Here is a 23,286-nt window from a genome sequence, read left to right as displayed (position 1 = left end):
GAGGTTGAGGGACATGCCCACGGTCACACACCACAGCCGCGGCAGCTCTGGGAACCCCTCTCTGGCTGCCTGCCCTCCCTACACCCACCTCACTGCTCCGTTTGAGCTGCAGAGCTTTTGCCTTTCTCATCGCATGACCCTGACTGTTTAGCTCCATAGTTCAGGGCCTGCTAGAAAAATGTTGCCTTTTCAAGGCTCATGGCAGCACCTGCCATGATGATCGGTGCAGGAGGTCCCATCCCTCCCTCTGCCGCTGATTCGCTCAGTGACTCCCAAACAACACGGTGACCCCCACATGGACACCGGCCCTGACTCCCAGGGAAAAAACCAGAGACCCACTTTCCTCCTGAGGAACAAAACAGGGCAGGGCAAACACACCAAGTAAGCAGAAATCAAGCCGACCCAAAGCCTTCCAGGCGGTGTCGGGAGATCGCCGCGACCTCCTCATTTAGTAGCATGCGCGATTTGGTCCATACCAACCCCAGTCACCGCAGCCATCAACCATTTTTTAATAGGAGCATTAACTTAAGAATAGCTAACAGTAATATTCCTGGCTGTGTGGAAACAGCATTTTATTAAATGCTTCACACAGATTTTGTATAATAAAGATGAATATATTATATCCGCGGCCTCCCCCAGAGTGAAACAATAATAGGAAAATAAAAAAAAAAGCCAATAAAGTGCAACATAAATAGAACATAATGGGACTAGTGGCAAACACAACTGACTATATAACATCTGCTATTGTTTGCCCGGCGAACGCAAACAAGGAGATACACAAAGAAGGATTTTTAACGGCCTAACCTCTTCCCCCCGCTCCCACCAGCGAATCGACGCTGGGACCCAAAGTGAATCTGTTTCCGAGGAAGTTGAACATCAGTGAAATAGGACTTGCAAATTTTTCTTCAAGAGAACATGTCGTGGGGCCTTTGCGATTGCACGTGGAGGCATTCGCCCACGTCTCCTGGCGAGGGGCTGTTCAGTTGGGAAAATATTCATGAGTCTCGAGAGCTCGAAGGACAAACCACGGCTTCACCTGCAAAGGCACGTGGGCTCGTTCGGCCTCTGCCGATCGCTCTTCTCCCGATTCAGAAGCTGTGAGCTGCCAGTCGGCGAGCAGAAGCGATAGCACGTGACCCGGGTAATGCATCATGCCGTCGGCATCGATGGAGACATAGTCAGGACCTGGGAGCCAGGCTGTTCCCGGCCTCTGGAAATCAGGGAAGGCCTGGTGGAAATCAGGGTGAGGGTGTGATTCAACTGGGGTAAGAAGGGGAGGTTTTCATGGGAAAATTGCCTTGCTAGGAATCGTCTGAGCAGCTCTGCTGAATTCCCTAGATGGGCTTGTTTCAAAGAGTAACATCAGCAAGCCCCGTTTGTGAGGGTTTGGTCGTCTGCCCCCACTGAGACCAGCCCAGCTCCATCCTCTTTGCAGCCCCCTGGCAGGGAGGTGAAGGCTGCTATTCAATCCCCCTCGGTCTTCTCTTCTCCAGAATAAATCAGCCCAGTTCCCTCAGCCTCTCCTCACCGGTCCAAACCCTGTCCAAACCATCCTAGACAAGTGCACCATCTAAATTCCTCCAGAAACTACCATCAACTCTGACACAGCACCAGACATCGCACCTGAACCTGCTACAGGGAAAGCAGGGGGCCGGCGGTGGCCAACGTCCTGCTGCTGCAAAGGTTCGTATGCACTCAAGAGATCCCAGGTACGGAGGAAAGCAAAACCCACCCAGGCCGGACCAATTTGACCATGGAGTAAAATTCCTGACCCCAAATATGACATTGAGCTGAGCCTGAGTACAGGGGCAAGACTCTCCAGCCAGGACCCTGCGGGGTTGGTGCCAGCAGGAGCATTGGCACAGCCCAGCCCCATGCCCAGCCTGGGCTGCAGCAGCTCCAGCGCCTTGGGGGAAGGATTGGGGGCAACCAGCACAGCCCAGGGGCCCGGGAAATCCCCATGGCAGAGCACGGACATTGATGTACCTAGAGCATCCCCCACCAGCATCTGTCCAGCCTCTCCTTGAGCCCTCCAGTGCTGGAGAGCCCACAGCTTCATGGATGCAGATGCAGAACCAGGGCTTTGATTTCTCCCAGTCGTGGATTTAGTGACATGTTTTCTGAGGCCCGTTGGAGGACAACCGTCGAGGCGGCTACGTGCTGTGGGCATCGCTCTCCCCGGCATCAAGGATTCGCCGGCGGTTTCGGGTTGCCTAGGCCGGCAGCCAAAAGATCATCGCCAAGATATCGACAGGCTGGGTGGATTTCAGAAGAACAATGATCTGGGGTCAGAGGGGAGATTAAAAGAGCAGAATGCCTCCCCCATTATTCATTTTCTTGCGCTGGTCCTTTTCCACGGTGATTATCAGGTCATATTTCCCATCTTCCTTTGGCCGTAAATTGTGTGTATTGTTAGTTTCATTGAGCCAAGTCCCAAGAGCCCTTCGGACACCGGACGTCACATGAACCATTTATTATTAGTTATTTTCCTTAGTGACAATGACTATATATTATCAATATCATTCCAGGGGCCAGCTTCTTGGGCAGCCCTGTTTCCATCCTAAGAGCGAAGAGCTACCGCAAGCAGTGGGTCTTCCATCGGGGCTCAGACCAGTGGTGGCCAACCCCTGGCATGTGTCCCACAAGGGTTCATGGGCAGCTGATGGGCCTGGCATGTGAGCCCTGGGGCTGAGTTAAAGTGGGGAGACAGTAACAGGAGCTAGAATCACAGAAACGCAGAAAATGAGGGTGGAAGGGACCTCAGGGGGTCACATCTAGTCCAACCCCTGCTCCAAGCAGGACCAGCCCCAACTGCATCAGCCCAGACAAGGCTTTGTCTACCTGGGTCTTAAACACCTCCAAGGATGGAGAGACCACCACCTCTGGGTAGCCTGGTCCAGTGCTTCACTACCTTCCTGGTGAGAAATTTTTTCTTAGTATCCAACCTCAACTTCCCTTGCTGCAGCCTGAGCCCATTGCTCCTTGTCCTGTCATCTGCCCCCACTGAGACCAGCCCAGCTCCATCCTCTTCGCAGCCCCCCAGCAGGGAGGTGAAGGCTGCTATTCAATCCCCCTCGGTCTTCTCTTCTCCAGACTCAATCAGCCCAGGTCCCTCGGCCTCTCCTCACCAGTCCTGTCCCCCAGCCCACAACCATTTTCATTCCCCTCCACCGGACTCTCTCCAATGTGTCCACATCCTTTCTGTAGTGGAAGCCGCAGCTGGACACAGGACTCCAGATGTGGCCTCCCCAGTGCTGAATAGAGGGGAAGGATCACGTCCCTCCATCTGCTGGCCCCACTCCTGCCCATGCAGCCCAGGATGCCGGTCGCCTTGTTGTCACCAAGGGCGCACTGCTGGCTCCTGTTCAGCTCCTTGTCCCCTGCCCACCCAGGTCCTTTTCTGCAGAGCTGGCATGGAAGAGGACCAGAGCAGCAATCAGGGTGGGGGCAGGAGTCAGAGGTCCATACTGGCCCCCACACGCGTTGCAGGTTGTATTTACATCCTAAGGGCACTTCAAATGTGAACGTCCATGCATCGAAGCTCGTTAACTCTTGCTCCCTAGCTCATACTAGGGTAACTTCAGCCTGCTCCATGGAGATAAAATAAGCAATTTGCAGTCCTCCAGCATCCCAGGATGCACTGCTCCCAGCTCTTCCCCCCACCCATCAGCCCTCTAGTGGCAGGTCAGAGTGGTGCAGGCAACAAATGGCATTAACCCTTAACGTGCAACTGCTCGCAGCCCGTTCTAACTTTGCCACCACTTAACACTCCCCAGATTTAGTGCAGTCTACATGTGACATGTGGGTTCCCCCTTAGGCACGCGTGCTGCCACAGCAATGGCCTGTCCCAGTATCTGTATGGCCGTGTTGCTACTCAACACCCTGTCTGCAGGTTTCAGACCCGGTGAACTGTGCCTAGAGCATAAGAAGTGCCGTACCCACTTTTGGGGTGTGGGCACCATATTCAAGGTGTGGATGCCCCGTGGATGTATAAAGGGGCATCATGATACTTTCCATGCGAGTCCAAATCCCCTTCTTAATCATCCCTAGCATTGTGTTTGCCTTTTTGACGGGATCCCTGCATGTGAGCTGCTGGCAGGGACCAGAATCCAGCCAAATCAGAGGGTCACATGAAAGACTGGGTCCTGAGACTGTCTCCTGCCCTGTCTGCCAAGCTCTTTAGCCTCCGGAAATCCAAATTATTTTACACCCACACACCTCGTCCGTGGGAGCAGGAATTCAGGAGCACTCTCTTCCTGCCGCTGTAATAAGAGGCACGCGTGGGTGTTGAAGGGGGGTTTACAACACCGGGCACTAGGGGATGTTCAGACCGGGTTTTCTGCTCGGACACCCAGCTGGTTCCTGCAGCTCACCAGCTTCCAGGGCGGCACCTCCAAAATGCTAGCAGCAAGACTGGGATTAAATCCGGAGAGCAAGGATCTGCTGGGGGAGCTGGGATTATTTGCTTGGCACCTCTGGGCCCGGCTGCCCCTCTGCGCAATGAGGATAGCACTCCTGAGCACTCGAGAGGCTTGTCAGGCCTCAGTCGCTTCTAGGTGCGTGGCTGGAGGATTGGCTGTGCACATGGGTATTGTGATACCCCCTACCCAGCCCTGCTTCCCCCTCTAGTGGCTGGTCCTACAGACCGAGCAGCTGCCGGTACAGCACCGAGTGCATTGAAGTCTCTCTCCTGCACGGGGGAGAGAGGCCTGTGCTAAAGAGCCTCTTTCAGTCCCTACACGAGACGCCTGCACACATACATGCCAGCAAATAAATGACCCCTTCAGTCTCAGAGCCAGGGTGAGTGGTGGTGAGAACCAGGTGCCCAAATCCTTTAGGCTACAAATAGAAGACCAGTTTCATTGGGCCAGGTTTTGACTCATCAGCTTGAATTGCAACGAACATGAATGAGCCTTGGTCTCAGGGGCAAAGTGTTCATGTGGATGCTTCATAGGTACTTAAAGAGTTTGTACTCTGGTAGGATAAAAATCCTTGTCCTGGGATAAACTGGTCATCTTTTTTTACACTTAGGAATCCCAGATTTCAGCCCCAAATTTAGTAGCAAAACACCACTGCAGTTTCTAAATCTCCAGACAATAACTTCCCTCCTTTCCAGACTAAACTGCACCCAGTAAAGAGAGATAAACCCCTCACTGGACTAAATATGAACAGTTGTCTCCATGCAAATAATCTGGATCCCGTTGCTTTTATTACATGCAAAAAGAACCGAACTCCGAGCATCCGCAAGCATGCCAAGTTGGAAAGCACCCGCTGTCGAAAGCAGAGGAACAAAGACGCTGTGGGAGAAAAAAGAACTGAAAACAGAGCAGTCATCAGGGAGCCGTTCGTGTGTGTTTTCTAAATGCATGCAGGGAAAAGCATTGCAAAAGATGGATGTTTCCGAGGAGGAGAAAATCGAGGATAAAGGGAAAGCGGAACTCATTGCCGCAGGATGTCGATGGAGACAAACACTTCTCCAAATTCAGCATGAAGTCACTTGTCCAGATTAGCGGTGTCTAGTCATTATTGATAGCAAAGTCTGGAAGAGAGACGCGCCTCGTGTTTCAGGGGCTAAACAAACCTCTAAACAACAGGGATTAGGAGAAGATTTTATGTAATCTTAGATTATACTACATCCTCTCTATAACTACTCCTTGTACCATTTTCTTAAACACATGGTAGTGACCGCTGTTGGAGACAGGATGATCCCGTAAGGCAATTCACATATACTATGGAGAGCTGGTAGACATTAAATGACTATAAATTAGAAGTTAGGATATGCAGATAATTGATAAGGGAAACAAAAAGTATGGGGGGAGGGGGTATGTGCCCTGCAAGATTAAAAGCAATCAAAAGAAATGTATTTAATACATCAGAAACACACACACAAAGCAAAGCAAAGCAATCCTGAGAGGAGTGGAAGCATTTGTGCATCGCTGGAGGAATATTCACAACCTGTCGATGATACTGCGGAAAAGGCAGCAGGGTTCATAAATATCTCGGCTCCGAATTTGCAAAGAAGGATGATGTTGTGATGTGTAGCTCATTAGCCAGTCCATACATTACTGTTTCTTTAAATGCTGTAACAGTTTATGCATCCTCCAGCTCTGTGTTTGCTTTCAGTTCTGGGTCCCTGTTCAGGACAATAAAGTTATCAGCTGTGGTAGCTGTCTGGTGCTCGCTCGCTCTCTCCTGGGCTAGGCTATAACCCCCACCACCGTGGAATCGCAAAGATATAACAGATGTAGTCCTATCTTGCAGAGATATGGGAACACATTGTCTGCCAGCAATAACCAGGGAGAATGTTTAACGGCCTCTACTAAAGTTAAACCTTTGAAAATCAGCAGAGTCTGGATCATTTGTACGTTTGAATATTCAAAGAATTAGCCAAGGAACTCTCTGAAACACTGGAAACCTCAGGGGAAGTTCCCTAGGTGTGGAACGACAAGATAATGTTGCAGCAATATCCATAATAAAGATGAATAAAATGATCCAGGAAGCCAGGAGACAGATGGCTTGACATCAAACCAAGGCAGAAGGATGGAGCTATTGGTGAAGGATGCGATCAATAAAGAATTAAAGGCTAATAATAATCAATGTCCATCAAGGGGGGTCTTATGTAAAACAGGCCACATCAAACAGCCCTGATATCATTTTTATGAGATGATGTTCTTGGGTGATAAAGGTAACCGCTGAATATAAAATATGAGGCTGTGTGAGAGGAATATGACTTGGCATAAGAGTCCAGTTTAAAAGGTAGCTCTATGTAAAAAATCTATTTAAATGGGTTACATGAGGTCCGAAGTGGGAAATGGATAGATAAGATCTCATCTCAGGGCTTGCAAAAGCTCATGCTAATACATCTCTGATGCAGTCAGTCTAGAAGGTGCAAATCTACCCTGCTTTCTGCCTAAAACAGCTAACGACCTCTCTCAGCACCCATTAAACATCACACCGAGGTGTCCCTCCTGAGGCTTCACAAAAATGTGCTCTCTGGCCGGCCCCATGTCGCTCAGTACCAAGGGTCTGGATCCACGTTGTGGTGGTCAGGTTGGCACAAGGCAAAAAGATTCGCCAAGTGGTAAATAAGGACTAGGACAGGGTGGTTTGGCTTAATGATCTCCATCACTGGCTAAGCAAGGGCAGAGATAAGCAGGAGGGCTTTGAAGAGACCCAATGCAAGGGTGTGTGTCGGCTGTGAAGTTGCAGCTGCAGGATGCAAAACCCTATTTTGGAAAGCAGGGGCTGAAGCAGCCTTCAGGGCCCTGGTGAACAGCCAGGCAAACCTGACTTCCCAGTGCCATGGGGCAGCCAACAAGACTAGCAGGGTTTGGGATACAAACCCAGGAGAATACCGATCAGAAGGGGAGTGGTGATGTTGGCAGTGTAGATGGCATCAGGAGACCAATCCAGCATCCCATTCAAGTGTCTCCATTGTAGAGAGGAGGTTGATAACTAGGGAAGTGTTCAGGACCTGCCAGCCTGCTTCAAGGTCAAGCTAACCTTAGCTAAGAGGCAACTCAATCCTTGCCTTCAAGCCTTTACCTGGCCAGATTTCGAACAACATAGTCCCATCTGGAAGCAACAGGCAAAATCCACGTGCTGGAAGTTGGAGCCAAGTATATTTGGACCAGAAATAACATAGGGCATTTTAATCAGAGTATAATTAACCACTGGAATAGCTTCCAGAGGGATACACTGGATTCCCCATCCTTAAATCCAAATTTGGTACCACTTTATTAGCAAGATGTTCTAGCTTAAGCAACACATTGGCAGATCAGCCCAGCAGACCACAATGCTCCTCCTAGGTTTAGAAACCTGAGGCTTCAAAGGGAGATTGCATCTATTCCAGGATAAGCCATTTTAACCCCAGACAAAGTGGTAATTATTCAGATGGCTGTGTCCATTATCCTGGGATACATCCTAAAAAGGTTCCTGGGATAAAAAGGTGGAGGAATTTATCCCAGGATATTGCAAAGTGTGTCTGAGTGGTTATCCCAGGGTTGCATCATTGAATCAATGGCAGAAAAGTGGCAGTGCCTTCACTGAACCCTAATCAGAAAGGGGATGCATGTACATGCCAATTCTGGGATATGGGACAAACACCAGCACAGTTTGTCCAGGGGCAAGTGCAGCATCTGCTCTGAGATGCTCTGAGTTGGAGCATCTGGCTTGAACTCCTGGTTCCAGTGACACAGGGGATCTCGGGCAACTGATTTCACCTTTTCCCCTGAAAAATCCTGCTTTTCTTCTTTATAAGACAAACCTAAATGGAGGGGGGGGGGTGCCGTTCAGAGCAACAGAGGGACCCTGGGGGGGACCCATCCCCTTCTGCCCCCCTTGTCCAGGACCCTTCAGGTCTCAGGGTGTCTCCAGCTGCTAAAGCACAGCCATTTGCATGCATTCTTGGACTGGCTGCCCTTCTCAACTCCAAATCCAAGTCAATATTATCTATGCCCAAAGTAAATAAAAATGTGTGCTGCTGCTGCCAGGGGAGATTAGGAACAGCTGTATTTTCCTTTTAGGCAGCAATTTTATTAACGAGGGGAAAAGGGGAGTGCATTTTGCCATAAAGGAAGATGGGAAAATGGGTCTGAACATAGTTTCTGCATCGGTTCTACCCCCTGGTTTTTTATCCCAGTCAGAAATAAAAGCCTGGAGTTGCTTCCTCCAGGTAGAAGGAAGGGAGGCATCGGCATGGTCATAAACTCCCCCACTGCATGTGCAGTGTTTGTCATTAATGCATCCATTTTTAGCATGACAAGGATCTTTGGGTAAATGTGAATCCTTAGCAGCCTCTGGATGCTTGAAAAGGGACATGGCCAGGTACTACCAGGAGTGTGGAAGAAAGTGGGGGGACAGAGGGAGAAAGTTTCGTCATTTTTAATTGATTTTTAGAACTTTATTTTCTAGGGAGGATTTTGTGTGCAGGTCTCTCAAACCCGAGAGCAACTGCATGGCAGAAGCATTTTTACTTTACCTCCCAGGTTTGGGCCTTTTTCTTTTTTTTAAGGTAATGAAATGACTCGATTGTTTCAATTCATATTTAGGAGCTGCTTTTTATGCCTCTTCTTTCCAAGCAGAAGTGAATAAATCGGTCGTCGGGGTTTGGTGACTCGCAGGAGCTTAAAGGGCTGCTTTTGTCTCGCTAATTTTGGGAATGATGGGCCAGGTCCTTAGCTGTTGCAAATCGGGATCACTCCTGGGGCTTTCTCTGCAGCCATTGGCGGGTGGGAGTTTGCATACAGGCAGATCGAGAGGGGGAGGCTTTACACAAAATAAAAGCACCGTGCTCCTGGACTGAAATCATCGGCCGGCGCTGCGCGTGCAGAGAGGCAGACATCCGATAAAATCGTGTTAAACGAATAAGGGAAACGCTGAAAAAGTGGAGGGTGAATTATTCTAGATTTCGATCTTGATTGTGCCTAAGAGAGGAAAAAACACACAGAGGAGGCAGAAATGTCTGGTGAGCAAATAAAGTTGGGGCAAGTTCTCTGAACACACATGCACATGGACACACACATAGACATACACATTATACACACACCTGTAGACAGACATGCACATGCACACACACACACACACACATACGCTGCTCCTTTGAGATCAGTTTTGGGGAGAAAAATTGTACCTTTTCTGAAAGCAAATCGGAGATAAGTTTAAGGGGTGTTTAGAAAGCTGGTTCAGCCCAAGCAAAAACAAAATTGGAAAAAAAGAGAAAAGAACTGAGCAAAAACCAGGCAAGAAAAAAAGTCAGGGTAAAAAGCAATTTGGGGCGGAAATATGTCTTTGCTTGGATTTAAAAAGAAAAAGCAAAGGCACTTCGTCGCTATTCAGTGAGTGCGTCGGTGTGGGAGTCTTGGCGCGCGTTTCTTTGCGGATTACCAGCCTGTTACAAAAGTTTCCTAATTTATAACGTCCAATAAAATATACATTTTTTTTTAAATGCTGGAAATAGATAATAAGAGGGGGTGAGGGGTGGGGGAATGAGACAACGGGACTATGAAAGGGAAGAAACAAATGCAAGGCATTTAAAAAAAAAAAGCCGAAGCAAAAAGAAACGTTTCGTTCCTCCGTGTTCTCCTGCCTGGATAAAAACAAAGTTATTATTAAAATCTGGGCAAATGTTGACAGTTAATTCCGTTTCCACTGTCTTGGTTTTTACTCTTCCGGCGGAAAAAAATATTAGTTTTTAATTAATTTTATCGCTAGAGTTGTTAGAACGGTTACAAAAAAAATTGAAGGGGGTGAAAAAAAAAGTCACCTTAAAATAAGAAATACAAATAACTACTTTAACAGGGAACTTTTGCGGTTGTAATTTATTGGAAAGAGAAATAAAATATTATTAGATTGTCTGTCCACATTCTCCCTGAAACGCATCAATTCTGATATTGCGACATAATCCAATGACTGCTTATTTTGTGGTCCTGAATTATTAACGCCGGTTTTTTATTATAAGAAGTTGACTGGGTTATTTCTTTGATTTCTCTCCCCACTCCCTTTATTAAGTTTCCATTGATTTCAGACACCTCCTTCTGCCCCCCCAAAAAATGAGCCTTTCACACTCCGGGCTTCTTAATTTCTTCGGGAAAATGTTACTTGCATTTGGCATCCCGGATAAATTATTCAGGTATGCTGAGACTGGCAAAGGGAGCACGATATTAAAGGTCTCATGAGCTAGACATGAGCCTTCTCCATTTGAATCCATTGTATTTGCATCTTTTCTCCGAAGTTACCTGGGGCAGAGGCCAAAAGGAAGGAGGGGACGGAGAAAGGGGACCGGCGATGTACCTACCTGCTAGGGGTCTTTCAAGGGACACTCCCCGCGGTCTGTTTTCACCCCGCTTTTTGTTGCAACCCCCCAAAGCATTTGAAAGGGAACGGGGGGGACATGCAGATCCCGGGCTCTTACACTGTGTCCCGAGTTAAAACTTTGCCCAGAGGCTTCTACTGCCCCGATTCATTTTTTCCTGCCCCCCCTCCAGCATCCCCTCGCCTCTTTGGAGGGGTTGAGTGGCAAGGGTCTTGGAGGCGAGTCAACAAGCAGCTTCTAATCTGAGGAGATCAAGAACCTGATCCGGCTTGGAAAGGGCATGAGAGCAAAAGCAGAAGCCCATCCGCGCCAAAAGAAAGGAGAATCTCAGCAGTCCCCCCACCAGCCAGTGAAATAAACCCCAGTTTGGGTTGTAGACTCGGCCTCTGCCCCTGATCCTAACTGCAAAAAGTCATCCGGACTCGTGCGCCTCGATTTCCCAGCGGTCCACACTCTTTCTTCCTTCCTTTCCTTTGGTTTGGTTTTACGGGTTTTAATGTCGTGCCTGTCCTTTTTTGCCCCCCAGCCTCCTGCTCTTTTTTAGTTGCAAACGAAACGAGCGTTTATTGTTATTCGTTGCAAACTAAACGAGTTGCACTGGAGTGTTTATTGGTTGAGCGAGGTCCCTTTCCAGCCTGACTCTCTTAAAATGCGAGGATGATTTAGGGATGCGAAGAGCACAGGCAGAGAAAGCAGGGCTGTGAATCTCGATCTTGGCGCAGACAGACGTTACTCAAGTCGCTCTGGTTTGGAGCACCTTCAACTGTGTTTGGTTTTCACAGGATCGGGCCCTCTTAAAGCGCTCTGCAGCCGTGCACTTCTGTTTGCTCACACTGTAGAGCGTTTTCAGGGGCCACATGGGACAAAACCTGTCACTTCTGTCTGCAGAGCCTGGAAAATCTCCCTTTAACACAATACTCCGGTTTAATGAAGAGGGGAAGTATTTTCCTGTTCAGAAATCTTCCAGCAAACAATTGGGGGGGGGGATAACAACTGTGGGGGGCGGGGGATAACAACTGACCTCCAGTGACCAATCGCTGGTCGTGAGGGCTCACTTTCCTCCTCTCCCGGACCAGTCCAAAGCTGGGCAAGCAATCCCGGATTAGACCCGATCGGGTGACAAAAAGCACTCGCAGATCCGGCCTGAACGAGGAAAGAAAGGGTTGGAGTCACAGAGTGGTCTTTAAAAGAAAGAAGAGGGCGTGTTTTACAAGGAGCATTAAAAAACCCCTTTCCTTTTCTGTTCCTTTAAGAGCTAGAAGAGAAGTGGTGGGGATCCAGGATGACTTTGCAAACTGTTTGGGCGGCTGCTGGCTGGGAAGCAGGCTATTTCAGCGGCCCCGCAAACCCTCCGGGGCCACAGACGGCTGCACAAATCCGGTGGCAATCCGAGGATCACATCTCAGAGCCAGAGCTCTAGGCAAAACCTGGAGCTAGCCATGAAAACCCACGAGTCTTTTGCAAAGAGGAGGCTTTTGTCCCCCTTCCCCCAAAACGGTCCCAGGAAATGAAGCGGGTTGATTTGGGAAGCGGGGAGGGTCGCCGCGGTTGCCCGAGTGTGGGTGTGTTTATGCCCAGGTGACTGGAGAGCGAGGGAAATGTCTCTGTGCTAAGGGAGAGGCTCCGGTGTAACACGCTTGGCTCGCTTTTAATTCGTGTTCAGCTCGGGTTGATCTTGCATCTTAACGGGGAGCCCGGCTTCTCGGGGTGAGACTCGGGGAGCTGGAGGGGGTGGATGCATGGGACGACAGAAAATATTTGGAGCCTTGACCTAGAGGAGACCTGGGCCTGGGTCTAACCCAGCGGGGTAGGTCTGGGAGAAGCGGGCAGGGCTCGGGCTTGTGCCCGCTTTGCCCCCACTGGGTTTTGCCCTTGCCAAGGGCTAGGGAGAAGGTGCCCTCCACCCCCAGCCCCTGCTTCTAGGAGCCCGAGTCTAAGTGCATCGCTGCAAGACCAGGGGGAAACCTCCCGGGATCTCCGGGTCCCAGCCCGGTGTGCACCAGGTCCAAACGTGCTGGAGCGCGGGTTTGCTTCGCCTCCCCTGCTCACAACGAGCCGATGGCACGGGGAGGACGGGCTGTGCCCAGCACCTCGGGACAAGCGGCGTCCCGGGCTAGCTCTAGGTCCCCGACCCCTTCTGTTCCCCCGGGCCTGGAAATCCCGGGATAAGCTGGGAGCGTCTGTTCAAGCCCGTGCTCTGGGGAAGGGAGGTGCAAGCGTCTCCGGGCTGGACGCCCCTCCTGGCACTTCGGGGCTTGGGTTCATGCCCCCCCACCTCCGGCAGGAGATGGCAGGGAGCCGGTACCCACACCCCGGGTTCCCACGTTCACGCGTGTGCACACGGGCACACGCGGGTCAAGTCTCTGTGCAAAGAGCCGGAGGAGCCGGGGTGGAGCAGGGGTGCTTGCTCCTTCGTGGGCTGGGAGGAAACCCCGGGGATGCCCCGCCAGGCTTTGCCACTGGGAAAATCGAAACCCCTGCTCCGGCTAGGACTGATGCCAGTACCAGTCCTATGCATGCTAATGCTCGTGCCAGTACCAGAACTAATACTCATGCTAATACTCATACTCATAATACCAGTGCCAGTGCCGGTACAATACTAAGGCTAATACAAGTACCACTCTGAATACCACTGCTAATACTAGTACTAGTACCAGTACCAATACTAATAGCAATGCTAGTACTAATGCTAGTACCAGTACCGGTATTAATTCTAATGCTAACACAAGTACCAACATTAATATCAATGCTAATACCAATACTAGTATGAGTACTAATATTAATGCTAGTGTTAATGTTAGTGCCAGTACTAATGCTGATGCTAATACAAGTGCCACTACTACCAATGCTAATACTAGTACAGCACCAGTGCTAATACTAATACCAATGCTAATACTAGTGCCAATGCTAATGCTAGTATTAGTACCAGTACTAATACTAATGGTAATATTAGTAATGCTATGAACAATGCTAATACTAATGCAAGTACCGGTACTAGTGCTAATACTAATACCAATGCTAATACTAGTGGCAATGCTAGTACCAGTACTAATACTAATGGTAATATTAGTACCACTGCTAACAATGCTAATACCAGCACCAGTGCTACTGCTAGTACTCATGCCAATGCTAATAATGCTAATACCAGAATTAATACTAATGCTAATACTAGTACCACTGCTAATAATGGTAATATTAATGCTAGTACCAGTACCAGAGCTAATACTAATACCAATGCCAATACTAGTACAAATGCTAATGCTAGCACCAGTATCTGGATTAATATTAATGTTAATACTAGTACCACTACTAATACCAATGCTAATATTCATGCTAGTGCCAGTACTAGTACTAATGCTAATACTCATTACCGTGATTGTGAATAAGGATGATGATATTAATGATAATACTACTGATAACGCTAATAATACTGTACTAATGCTACTATTAATACTAATAATGTTCTCAGTCTCCCTTGCTGCTCAGAGACCTGGCTGCAGAAGGGGCCTGTCTGCAAAGGAAACGCCAAACATGACAAAAGGGAAAGTCTCTGGCAGCTGGGTGCCAGGCCCAGGACAGGCTCAGCCCCTCTCCCCAGCTCAGTCCGAGCTCCTCCTGCTCCAGCCTCCAGGCTTTCTCTCTGCCAAAGGTCCCACAAACTTTTCATAGGTAGAAATTATTCTGGCCCGGGTATCATCTCTCCAAACCACCCATCCCTCCGCATCCCAGGGGCCTCATTCAGTGATTCGAGGGCAGTGCAAAATGGAGGAGGGCACCCCTAGCAGCCCTCCCCTCCACTCTCACAAAAAGAGAACTTTTATTCTCCAGAAAAGAAAGCCGGCATATTTCATGTCCCAACGGAGCTGAGTAAGGAAAGGAAAGAGATACCTCACTCCTTGAATTTCTTTTCCATTCCCCACACACCCACGGATCCTTTCTTCTTTTGCTCATTTTTATGTTCCCGATTTGGAGCTGGTTTAAAATCTATGATTCAGATTGAGATGGTGAGCAATGACTGTGGCTTTAGGATCTGCAATCAGATAGGCCTCCCTTACACACCCACACATCCTCCTGGCTGCTGGCAGCTCCACCATCCTCCACCACTTTCCTTCCTCTAGATCTGAGTGTGGATGCCCTTTGGGACACTTATTTTGCTCTGTGTCCCCAGAAAGCAGACTTCAGATTCCCCCTGGAGTCTAAATGCAAGGGGCTGTGGGAGGGGGAGAGGGTATATTCCCAGCCTCATGGGAATATGTGACTACAAGAGTGTGCCTGGCTGAGAGCTCCTGTTCCTAGCCTGGTTCAGTTTGTCCAGACTTACAAGCACAGATGGGCTATGGGAAGGTGACTGCCTATGGATGCCTTTGCAAACCAGGCCCTGAGGAGGGGGGCACCTATAAAATGACCCCCCTCAGCCTGCAGCCAGCTGAAATTCAGGGTCCCTTCTAGATGCTGGGGGCTGGAAAGTCCCTCTCAGGCAGGCCCTGGAGCTGGCAGCAAGCAGCTGGTTGTGTGTGTGTTGCTAACAGAGAGTCACAACATGTTTGGGGCCTTCAACTAGACAGACAGGACTGGAAGAGCCGCCAGGATCCTCTGGGCTGGGAAAGGAGGTGTCATTTGTACGCAGTCACTTTGGTGATCAACACTTGCGTGATTTATGCCGTGTTCTTTAATTATATTCCCGTGACAGGTGGCATTTCCCTGGACAAAAGTGAGCAGAGGTCAGGCAAGCTGAGCTGGCCCTTTATTAAACCTGGGAGACAATAGGACTCTCTGTCCCATCTCTGACATCTGCTGAGGGGGGAAAGGGGGTCTGAGGGGTAGGAGGGGGGCACCCTCTTGTAAAACCCCATCAGAGCAGGGGAATCCAAAGTCTCCCCCCTGCTGCCAAACCAGATCCATGTGGATTTCCACTTCCCCAGGTAGGTGCAAGAAAAGCAGCTCAGCTCCACGGACAGGGAAGTGCTGGCCACGATCCTGCCAGCCGGCTATAACTGGAGGGTCTCATAGGGGCATGTGCTGGGTGAAGGGGCTGAGTCAGATCCAGGCCTCTGCAGAGAGCAAGTTATTGTGGAGCAAGGTGTGCAAGCCATAGAGGGGGGATTTGCAGACTCCAGGACATGTTTCTGAGTGAAGTGGACCCATAAGTCCACCCCACCTGCTCCCAGTCTGGATGAACGGTGCTAGGGGGAAGCAGGGTGGTTCTGAGCCCACAGACAGGCACCCACTAATCTGAGTTAAATGCCATCCATGCCCCATGTGCATGCCCTGAACGAACTGTCATCCACTCCCACTAATCCGAATTAAATGCCATTCACGCCCCATGTGCACACTGAGAATTAAATGTCATCCACGCCCACTAATCCGAATTACAGGCATGCATGACTGCCCTGCCTGTGCACGTATGAGATCTAGGGAGAATCAACCCCGGATTAAACCAAGGTATGGGTTAGAGCCTTATAGTAGCTTCTCGTTGCTCCGAGGTGGTTGTCCCCGGGGGAATAATGTACCGCCCTGCCCAGGGGTGAGAGCCCCAGCCTCAGGTCCTCAGCAATGCCTGGATAAGGACCCTTGCCAAGGATGCTTCCGCTATGCCCAGCCTCCCTGGGTGTCCCGGGCCAAGCAATCCCGTGCTAAACGGAGCCGGGGCTGGGGGACCTGCGGAGCACCCCGCCTCGGGCGCGGGGGTGGGGGGGCGGACAGCTCCGGGGCGCAGCTCAGACCAAGGAGCCGGGGGGTCACTGGCCGGGAAACCACCAGGCCAAAATCACCCCCAGGAGCCTGGGGAGGAGATCTCCACCGGCCCCGATCCTGGGGACCCCGTCTGAGGACACGGAAGAGCTGAGGCTGCAGAGACAGGCAGGATCGGGGCCGGGCAGAGCTGGGGAGCACGACCCTTCTCCCCTGGACCTGCCACGCGTGGGGGCCGCTGCGGGACGGATGCGGGTCCCCGGCCGGAGCGAGGGGCTGCAGAGGAGCCGGCTGAGCTGAAGGGGCCACGGAGAAGACCCCGCTCCTGGCTTCATTCGGGCTAATAACTGCCTCCCGGGTGGGCAACGCAACGACGGACCCGGGCTTGGGAGGGGCAGTTCGGCGTGGGTGGGGGATAGATAGATAAATAGATAGATAGATAGATAGTTTTCTTTCCTTCCTTCCTTCCCTGGGTGTAGAGGACCTCTTCGAGTGCCCGGACTCTGCCCCGACTGTCCCTGTCGGCTGCACCGATGCCCCCGGCTCCCCCGGCCGAGACCCCCGGGCCACCGGCGTGCGGGCGCGGGCGGGGAAGGGGGCACGCACCCCCCCGCCCGCCGGCCCGAGGCGTGGGGCAGCAGCTGGACAAGAGAGCTGCCAAGTCCTTCCTTGCCTAAAAAATGTCTTTGAATCACTCCGTGCAGGCTGCCTCCCCGCCCCCGGAGCCCGGGAGAGGCCGGAGAGAGCCCCGGCACCCCCCGGCCTGGACTCACCGCCTGCGTTTGATATGACGGATCACCCAATATAGGCCTTTAAAAATAGGTCACTGCATGGAGAGACTCCCGCAGAGCCATAAAGAAATGGGCTGAGGGCGCTTTAAGGAGAGGAGCCCTTGCCTCTTTTGTGTGCGGTGCTGGGCACCTTGCAGCACCGCCAAAGTCAAGGGGAAGGGGGAGGAGAGGGGGGCTGTGCTGGAGGGGGCAACAACCCCCCACCCCCTGAATCCCGGGGAAGTCACTGCTCGGGGCGAGCCGGGCACAGCCCCGGGCCCGGCCGGCCAGCGCTGCAGCCTCCCCCGCCCGGAGCTCCGGGGCCGAGCCCGGCTTCGCCCATCAAGGCGAGGGGCACGAGGGCAAGGGGGGACCACCCCGGGGTGGCCGCTATCCTACGGGCAGTGCGGACTCCAGCTCGCCCCAAGCGCTGCTGGATACAACGGATCCATCCTCCAAATCCCCCCCCCCCCCAAATAATCCGGACCCCCCCGCTCTGCACCGAGCCACTAGTTACTACGAGAGACGCGGTTTGTCTCGGGCCGCAGCTCCTCTGTTTACAAACAAAGGCCGGGGAGACCGGGAGCGACCGCAGCACCCGCACCCGCACCCGCACCCGGCCCACGGCTGGCTTCGGCATCCAAGTCACCGCATATCTAGAGATACACACTCACATAGATAGATAGATAGATAGATAGATAGATAGATAGATAGATAGATAGATAGATAGATAGATAGATAATGATATACACACGCAAAGCTATATATAGGAGCAAGCATATAGATATATCTAGATAGATATAAATACATAGATTTAGGTATCTATCTATCTATCTATCTATCTATCTATCTATCTATCTATCTATAGCTATATACAGATTTAAATATAGATCTATATCTAAATATAGATGCATACACGCATATGCACACATATGTACATGTATATTATACATACACACGCATATATATATATACATCTATATACACATATATAAATCTATATACGCACATATATATATATATATATATACAATAGATACACACACATATGTATACACACACGCATGCATAGAAAGATGTATCTATCTGTCCTGCAGGAAGACTGAGATCGCCTTATTCAAAATAATCATAATACTAATAGTCCAATGGATGTTTTAGCACGGGTCCTAATGACGTCTGTACCGCGCTGATTTGATATCTGGCTTCCTAAGAGGAGGGGGCCTTTATTTTTCCTTAAAGCAGCCCATTAAAAGTGATTTCTCGTCCCCCACTGACAAAACTGCAGCAAAGAGTTGGGGGGGGGGGAGGCCTCCAAATTGAAGCCTACCCTCTCCAGTTGGCTTCCTGCTGACCTTTTTGGCAACTAACTACCCCCCTTCACCGAGAGAGCCTTCAAGAAGGGGGAATCTATCTATCTATCTATCTATCTATCTATCTATCTATCTATCTATCTATCTATCTATCTATCTATCTATCTATCTATGTGTGTGTGTGTGTAGAGAGAGCTATCTATATCTCTATATCTATGTATATCTATCTGTATAGATATAGAGAGAGATGTCTATCTCTATATTTATATCTATGTATATCTACCCATACATATCTATCTGTAGATAGAGATCGCGATAGATAGGTATCTGCCCTATACATATCGATATCTGTATCGCGATAGATGTCTATTCTAGGTAGCTATAGACATAGGCACACACACATAAAGAGCTGGACAAGTCCTGGCCGTGGGACGAAGCGGGAGGAAACAGCAGTAATTCAGTGGCTTTAGAGTGAAGCCATAGGAAGGAGAGAGGAGAAAAAAAAAACCACCATGTCAGGAGCATCTGGAGTTTTTAAGAGAGATGAAATATGTCCTTTGCGTTGTTTGGTGGCCCTTTGCTCTTGAATTATAGCTGAAAAGGATTTAGCTAGAGCTAAAGGGGACCTGTGCTTTCTCTGTCTCTCTCTCTCTGGTTCCTCTATCCTCTAGGTATTACAAGAAATGATATATATTCCTCACGCTGAGGCACAGGAGCAGGGCACCGGCTCCTCCTCTGACAGTCCCTTCTAAGATCCAGGAAGAAAACTGAACCAATTAAGCCATAAAAATATTGGCGGAAACCCGCCGGTGGAGAACCGCTCGGATTTTGCACATTATAAACTACCAGAGAACAGGAATTCGCCATATTGCTATTAGCAGGGGCAAAAAAGAAGAGGAAAAGGAAAACCCGCGGACACACAATAATAAATAGAAGAGAGGAAAAAAAATGCCCCCCAAACCCAGTCCATAGTGAAAATATTTTAAAAGGAAAAACTTCACCAGCTGCTTCTATTAAATAAAAATCCGAACAGAAGACCCCTCCCCTACCCCCAAAGCGGAATGTGTCCTTCTTTGCTCCCCCCAGCTCACGGCAGACAGAAACACAGCTCATTTCGCCAAATGGACCCCAGAGAAGATTTAGAAAGGAAAAAAAAAAATAATCATCACCATGAAAGATTTTTTAAATAAAGAAAGGATCGTTCCCGGATGCAGTGTCTCCCTTACCTGGTCACCACGGTCTCCCCTTCTTTCCCTGCTTAAAAATCAAATAGATCTTGATAATTTTTTTTTTGGAGGGGGGTGGGGGTTAAACAGCTAATCCTAAACCAAAAGGATTTGGGGGGAAAAAAAGAAAAGAAAAAAAGAAAAGAAAATAAAGACCAAAGGGGAAGGAGGCATCTGGGTTTGGGGGGGGGGGTGGCTGGTTGTTGGAAGGGGGTTATTTTTTTTTCACCATACTGTATTATCCTGATGCAATAAAGCCCGGGCGTAATGTAATTTAAAAATATAGAGATGTCCAAACAAATAGCCGGGCCGGGATATGACAAGTGCAGTCGGCATCATAATTCAGGGGAGCTCCACCTCCAAACCGCCTCCTAATTAATGAAACTCCCAACTTGCAAAAGCCTGCATTGGACGGAGCCAGGCAGCGCGGAGCGGGAGAGGGCGAAAAGTGTCAGTGGAGATAATTGATCACCTCCCAATCAACAATAACTTGTTAGCAATAGTCGATTGCCCCGGCCCTGCGCCTCTTTCCCCGTCGTCCGGGAGCCGGGAGCCGGGAGCCGGGAGCCGGGCTGCGCTGCCTCCCCCTCGGCAAGGGCTGGCGGCGGCTTGGGGGGGAGGTCGGGGAGCCGGGTGGGGTGGATCTATGAAATAGCAGCTGGGAAGAGAAGAAAGAGGACAAAAAAATAGAGAGGGGGGGGTGAAAAGAAAAAAGAAAAAAAAGCAACCCCCCCATTTAGGACGAGAGGCACCGGGAGCAGCGGCTGGAGTTGAACTTGTCCTTGGCGGCAGCAGGCGCGGGGTGGGTGGGAGGGCGGTTGGGGGCCAGGCACGAGCCCGGACCCGACTCCAGCATGACTTCCAAAGAAGAAGCCAAGTCCGGCTCGGTGGAGGAGAGACGGCGCAGCCCCCTGGACCACCTGCCCCCGCCCGCCAACTCCAACAAGCCCCTGACCCCCTTCAGCATCGAGGACATCCTCAACAAGCCGTCGGTGCGGAGGAGCTACACGCTGTGCGGGGCAGCGCATCTCCTCTCGGCCGCCGACAAGCACCCCCCGGCCGGCCTGCCCCTCTCCAGCCGGGCGCTGCTGTCCCAGACCTCCCCGCTCTGCGCCCTGGAGGAGCTGGCCAGCAAGACCTTCAAGGGCTTGGAAGTCAGCGTGCTGCAGGCGGCTGAAGGTAAGCGCCGTCCCCTCCCGCGGCCCCGGGCTGCCACCCGGCCTGGGGGCCCTTGCCCTGGGGGTGGGAAGCGGGGGTCTGCTCTGGTTCCCTTCTCCCTGCCCCTGGGAACAAGAGGCGCAGCAAGAAGGGGGCCTGTTCTCTGCTTTTTGGAGAGAGGGGAAGGTGGCACCAGGCTCCGATGCACACAAACCCCCTCCCCTCTCCCGGGTGCACAGGTGAGGCAGCAACCGCCTTCCCCGGTGCAGTGACCCCCCGATATCTAGATCTATATCTCTACGCCTATAGCCTGCCTCTCCAACTTTTCTGCAGCTCAGAGCTTGGAGGATATCTCTATATCCATAGATAGATAGATAGATAGATTTTTTTTTTATATGCCCGCCTCTCCAACTTTTCTGGAGCTCAGAGCTTGGGGGGATATAGAAATATATATATTTTATATACCCTCCTCTCCAACTTTTCTGGAGCTCAAAGCTTGGGGGAATACAGCTATATCTATATCTATACCTACCTCTCCAACTCTTCTGCAGCTCAGAGCTTGGGACATATCTATTTTATATACTCTTATCTATATCTCTATCTATAGCATTTGTATCTATATCCGCCTCCAACTTTTCTGCAGCTCAGAGTTTGGGATATATAGATAGGGTATATATAAAATATATATGTGTATTTATATATGTCTATATGAATATATATCCGCCTCTCCAACGTTTCAGCAGCTCAGAGCTTGGTCTCCGTGTGTGTGTGTATATATATATATATATGTGTGTGTGTATATATACACCCTATCTCTATCTATAACATCTATATCGACATCCGCCTCCAACTTTTCAGCAGCTTAGAGCTTGGGAGATATATATATATATATATATACATACATACACACACACACACCCTATCTATACCGTGTATATCTATATCCTCCTCTCCAACTTTTCAGGAGCTCAGGGCTGGGGATGCACGTACTGTATAGATAGATCTCTCTATATTTCCTAAACCCGGCTCTGCAACTTTTGCGCAGCTCGGAGCCGGAGGGAGCCGGGGGGCAGGGGGGTCCCGGGGGAGCCCGTGCAAGCCCCCAACCCTCTCCCTGTTCGCAGGCAGGGATGGGATGACCATTTTCGGGCAGAGGCAGACCCCCAAGAAGCGGCGGAAGAGCCGGACCGCCTTCACCAACCACCAGATCTACGAGCTGGAGAAGCGGTTCCTGTACCAGAAGTACCTGTCCCCCGCGGACCGGGACCAGATCGCCCAGCAGCTGGGGCTCACCAACGCCCAGGTCATCACCTGGTTCCAGAACCGCCGCGCCAAGCTCAAGCGAGACCTGGAGGAGATGAAGGCAGACGTGGAGTCTGCCAAGAAACTGGGCTCCAGCGCCCAGCTGGATATCGTGAACCTGGCGGAGCTGGAGCAGGGGCAGGAGGCCCGGGGCAAGTCGCGGTCCCTGTCCCCGGCGCTGCCCGCGCACGGACTGGAGCCCGCCGGGCACCTCCAGCTCTCGCCGGCCTCCCCTCTCACAGACCAGCCCAACAGCAGCAAGGACTGCTCGGAGGACGAGGAAGACGTGGAGATTGACGTGGATGACTGAGTGCTGCTTCTCCTCTCTGCTTCCAGCGCCTCTTCACCAAAAGCAAGCCCAGAAATCACACACCCATGCACACACACACTCATGCACACACACGCGCCGGGGGAGGGGTGTGCGCGTGTGCTGGGGTGGGGGAGAACTTCACTCTGCTTTTCTCACTTCAACAAAACCAACAAACCCCAGCTGCAAACTCCGGCGAGCGAGACCCCTCCTCCCGACTCCACCAGGCAGTTTCTTTCCAATCAAAGCAATAAGCAATAGGGGGGGAAACAATTAAAATAAGAAGAATAATTAAAAATAGAGTCAGTATCCCATACCTGTCACAGCAGGTAGTGGTCATCTTTGGAATGGTGCAATGATGGATGGCTTCTGTATAAATATTTAAACATATATACTGGATTTTTTTCCCCTTCTTTTTGGAGGTTTGGATGATGATGGTTATTTTTTTTTTAATTCTTTTTTGGTTAAAAAAAAAAAAGGGAAAGGCAGAATTCCTCACAACGCCACTTCACACCGAGCTTTTGCCAGGCAGTTCTTTTCCAACAACAAAAAGAAGACTTTCCAAAATGAACCAGTTTTAAAAAAATACATTTCCCTTTAGGCTAAAATGAGCTGATTTTTTTTTCTTTCCTTGCATGTTTCGGAAGTGCACGAAGTAATTTTATTCTTTTTTTTTCTTTTTTAAAAATACATTTTTTTCCTTTTTAAT

The 23,286-nt window shown here is 50.3% G+C and overlaps 1 protein-coding gene across 1 annotated transcript; it reads left to right on the top strand.

The window, feature by feature from the left end:
* Positions 1-20,664: 20,664 nt before the first annotated feature.
* Positions 20,665-22,868, top strand: LBX1 (ladybird homeobox 1). The gene is made up of 2 exons (XM_006277472.3): positions 20,665-20,989; positions 22,093-22,868. The coding sequence occupies exons 1-2, from the start codon at positions 20,665-20,667 to the stop codon at positions 22,578-22,580; spliced, it is 813 nt and encodes a 270-aa protein (XP_006277534.1). The 3' UTR covers positions 22,581-22,868.
* Positions 22,869-23,286: the final 418 nt, after the last annotated feature.

The sequence above is a fragment of the Alligator mississippiensis genome, chromosome 6, assembly GCF_030867095.1.
Source record: "Alligator mississippiensis isolate rAllMis1 chromosome 6, rAllMis1, whole genome shotgun sequence".
In the NCBI taxonomy this organism is placed as follows: domain Eukaryota; kingdom Metazoa; phylum Chordata; order Crocodylia; family Alligatoridae; genus Alligator; species Alligator mississippiensis.
This window is presented reverse-complemented; position numbering and strand designations above follow the sequence as displayed.

Bases quoted from the DNA above. Each gene is read 5' to 3' on its own strand.
- LBX1 (XM_006277472.3), top strand. From the start codon at position 20,665: ATGACTTCCAAAGAAGAAGCCAAGTCCGGCTCGGTGGAGGAGAGACGG. The intron at 20,990-22,092 runs GTAAGCGCCGTC...CCCTGTTCGCAG, and splicing joins CGTGCTGCAGGCGGCTGAAG to GCAGGGATGGGATGACCATT.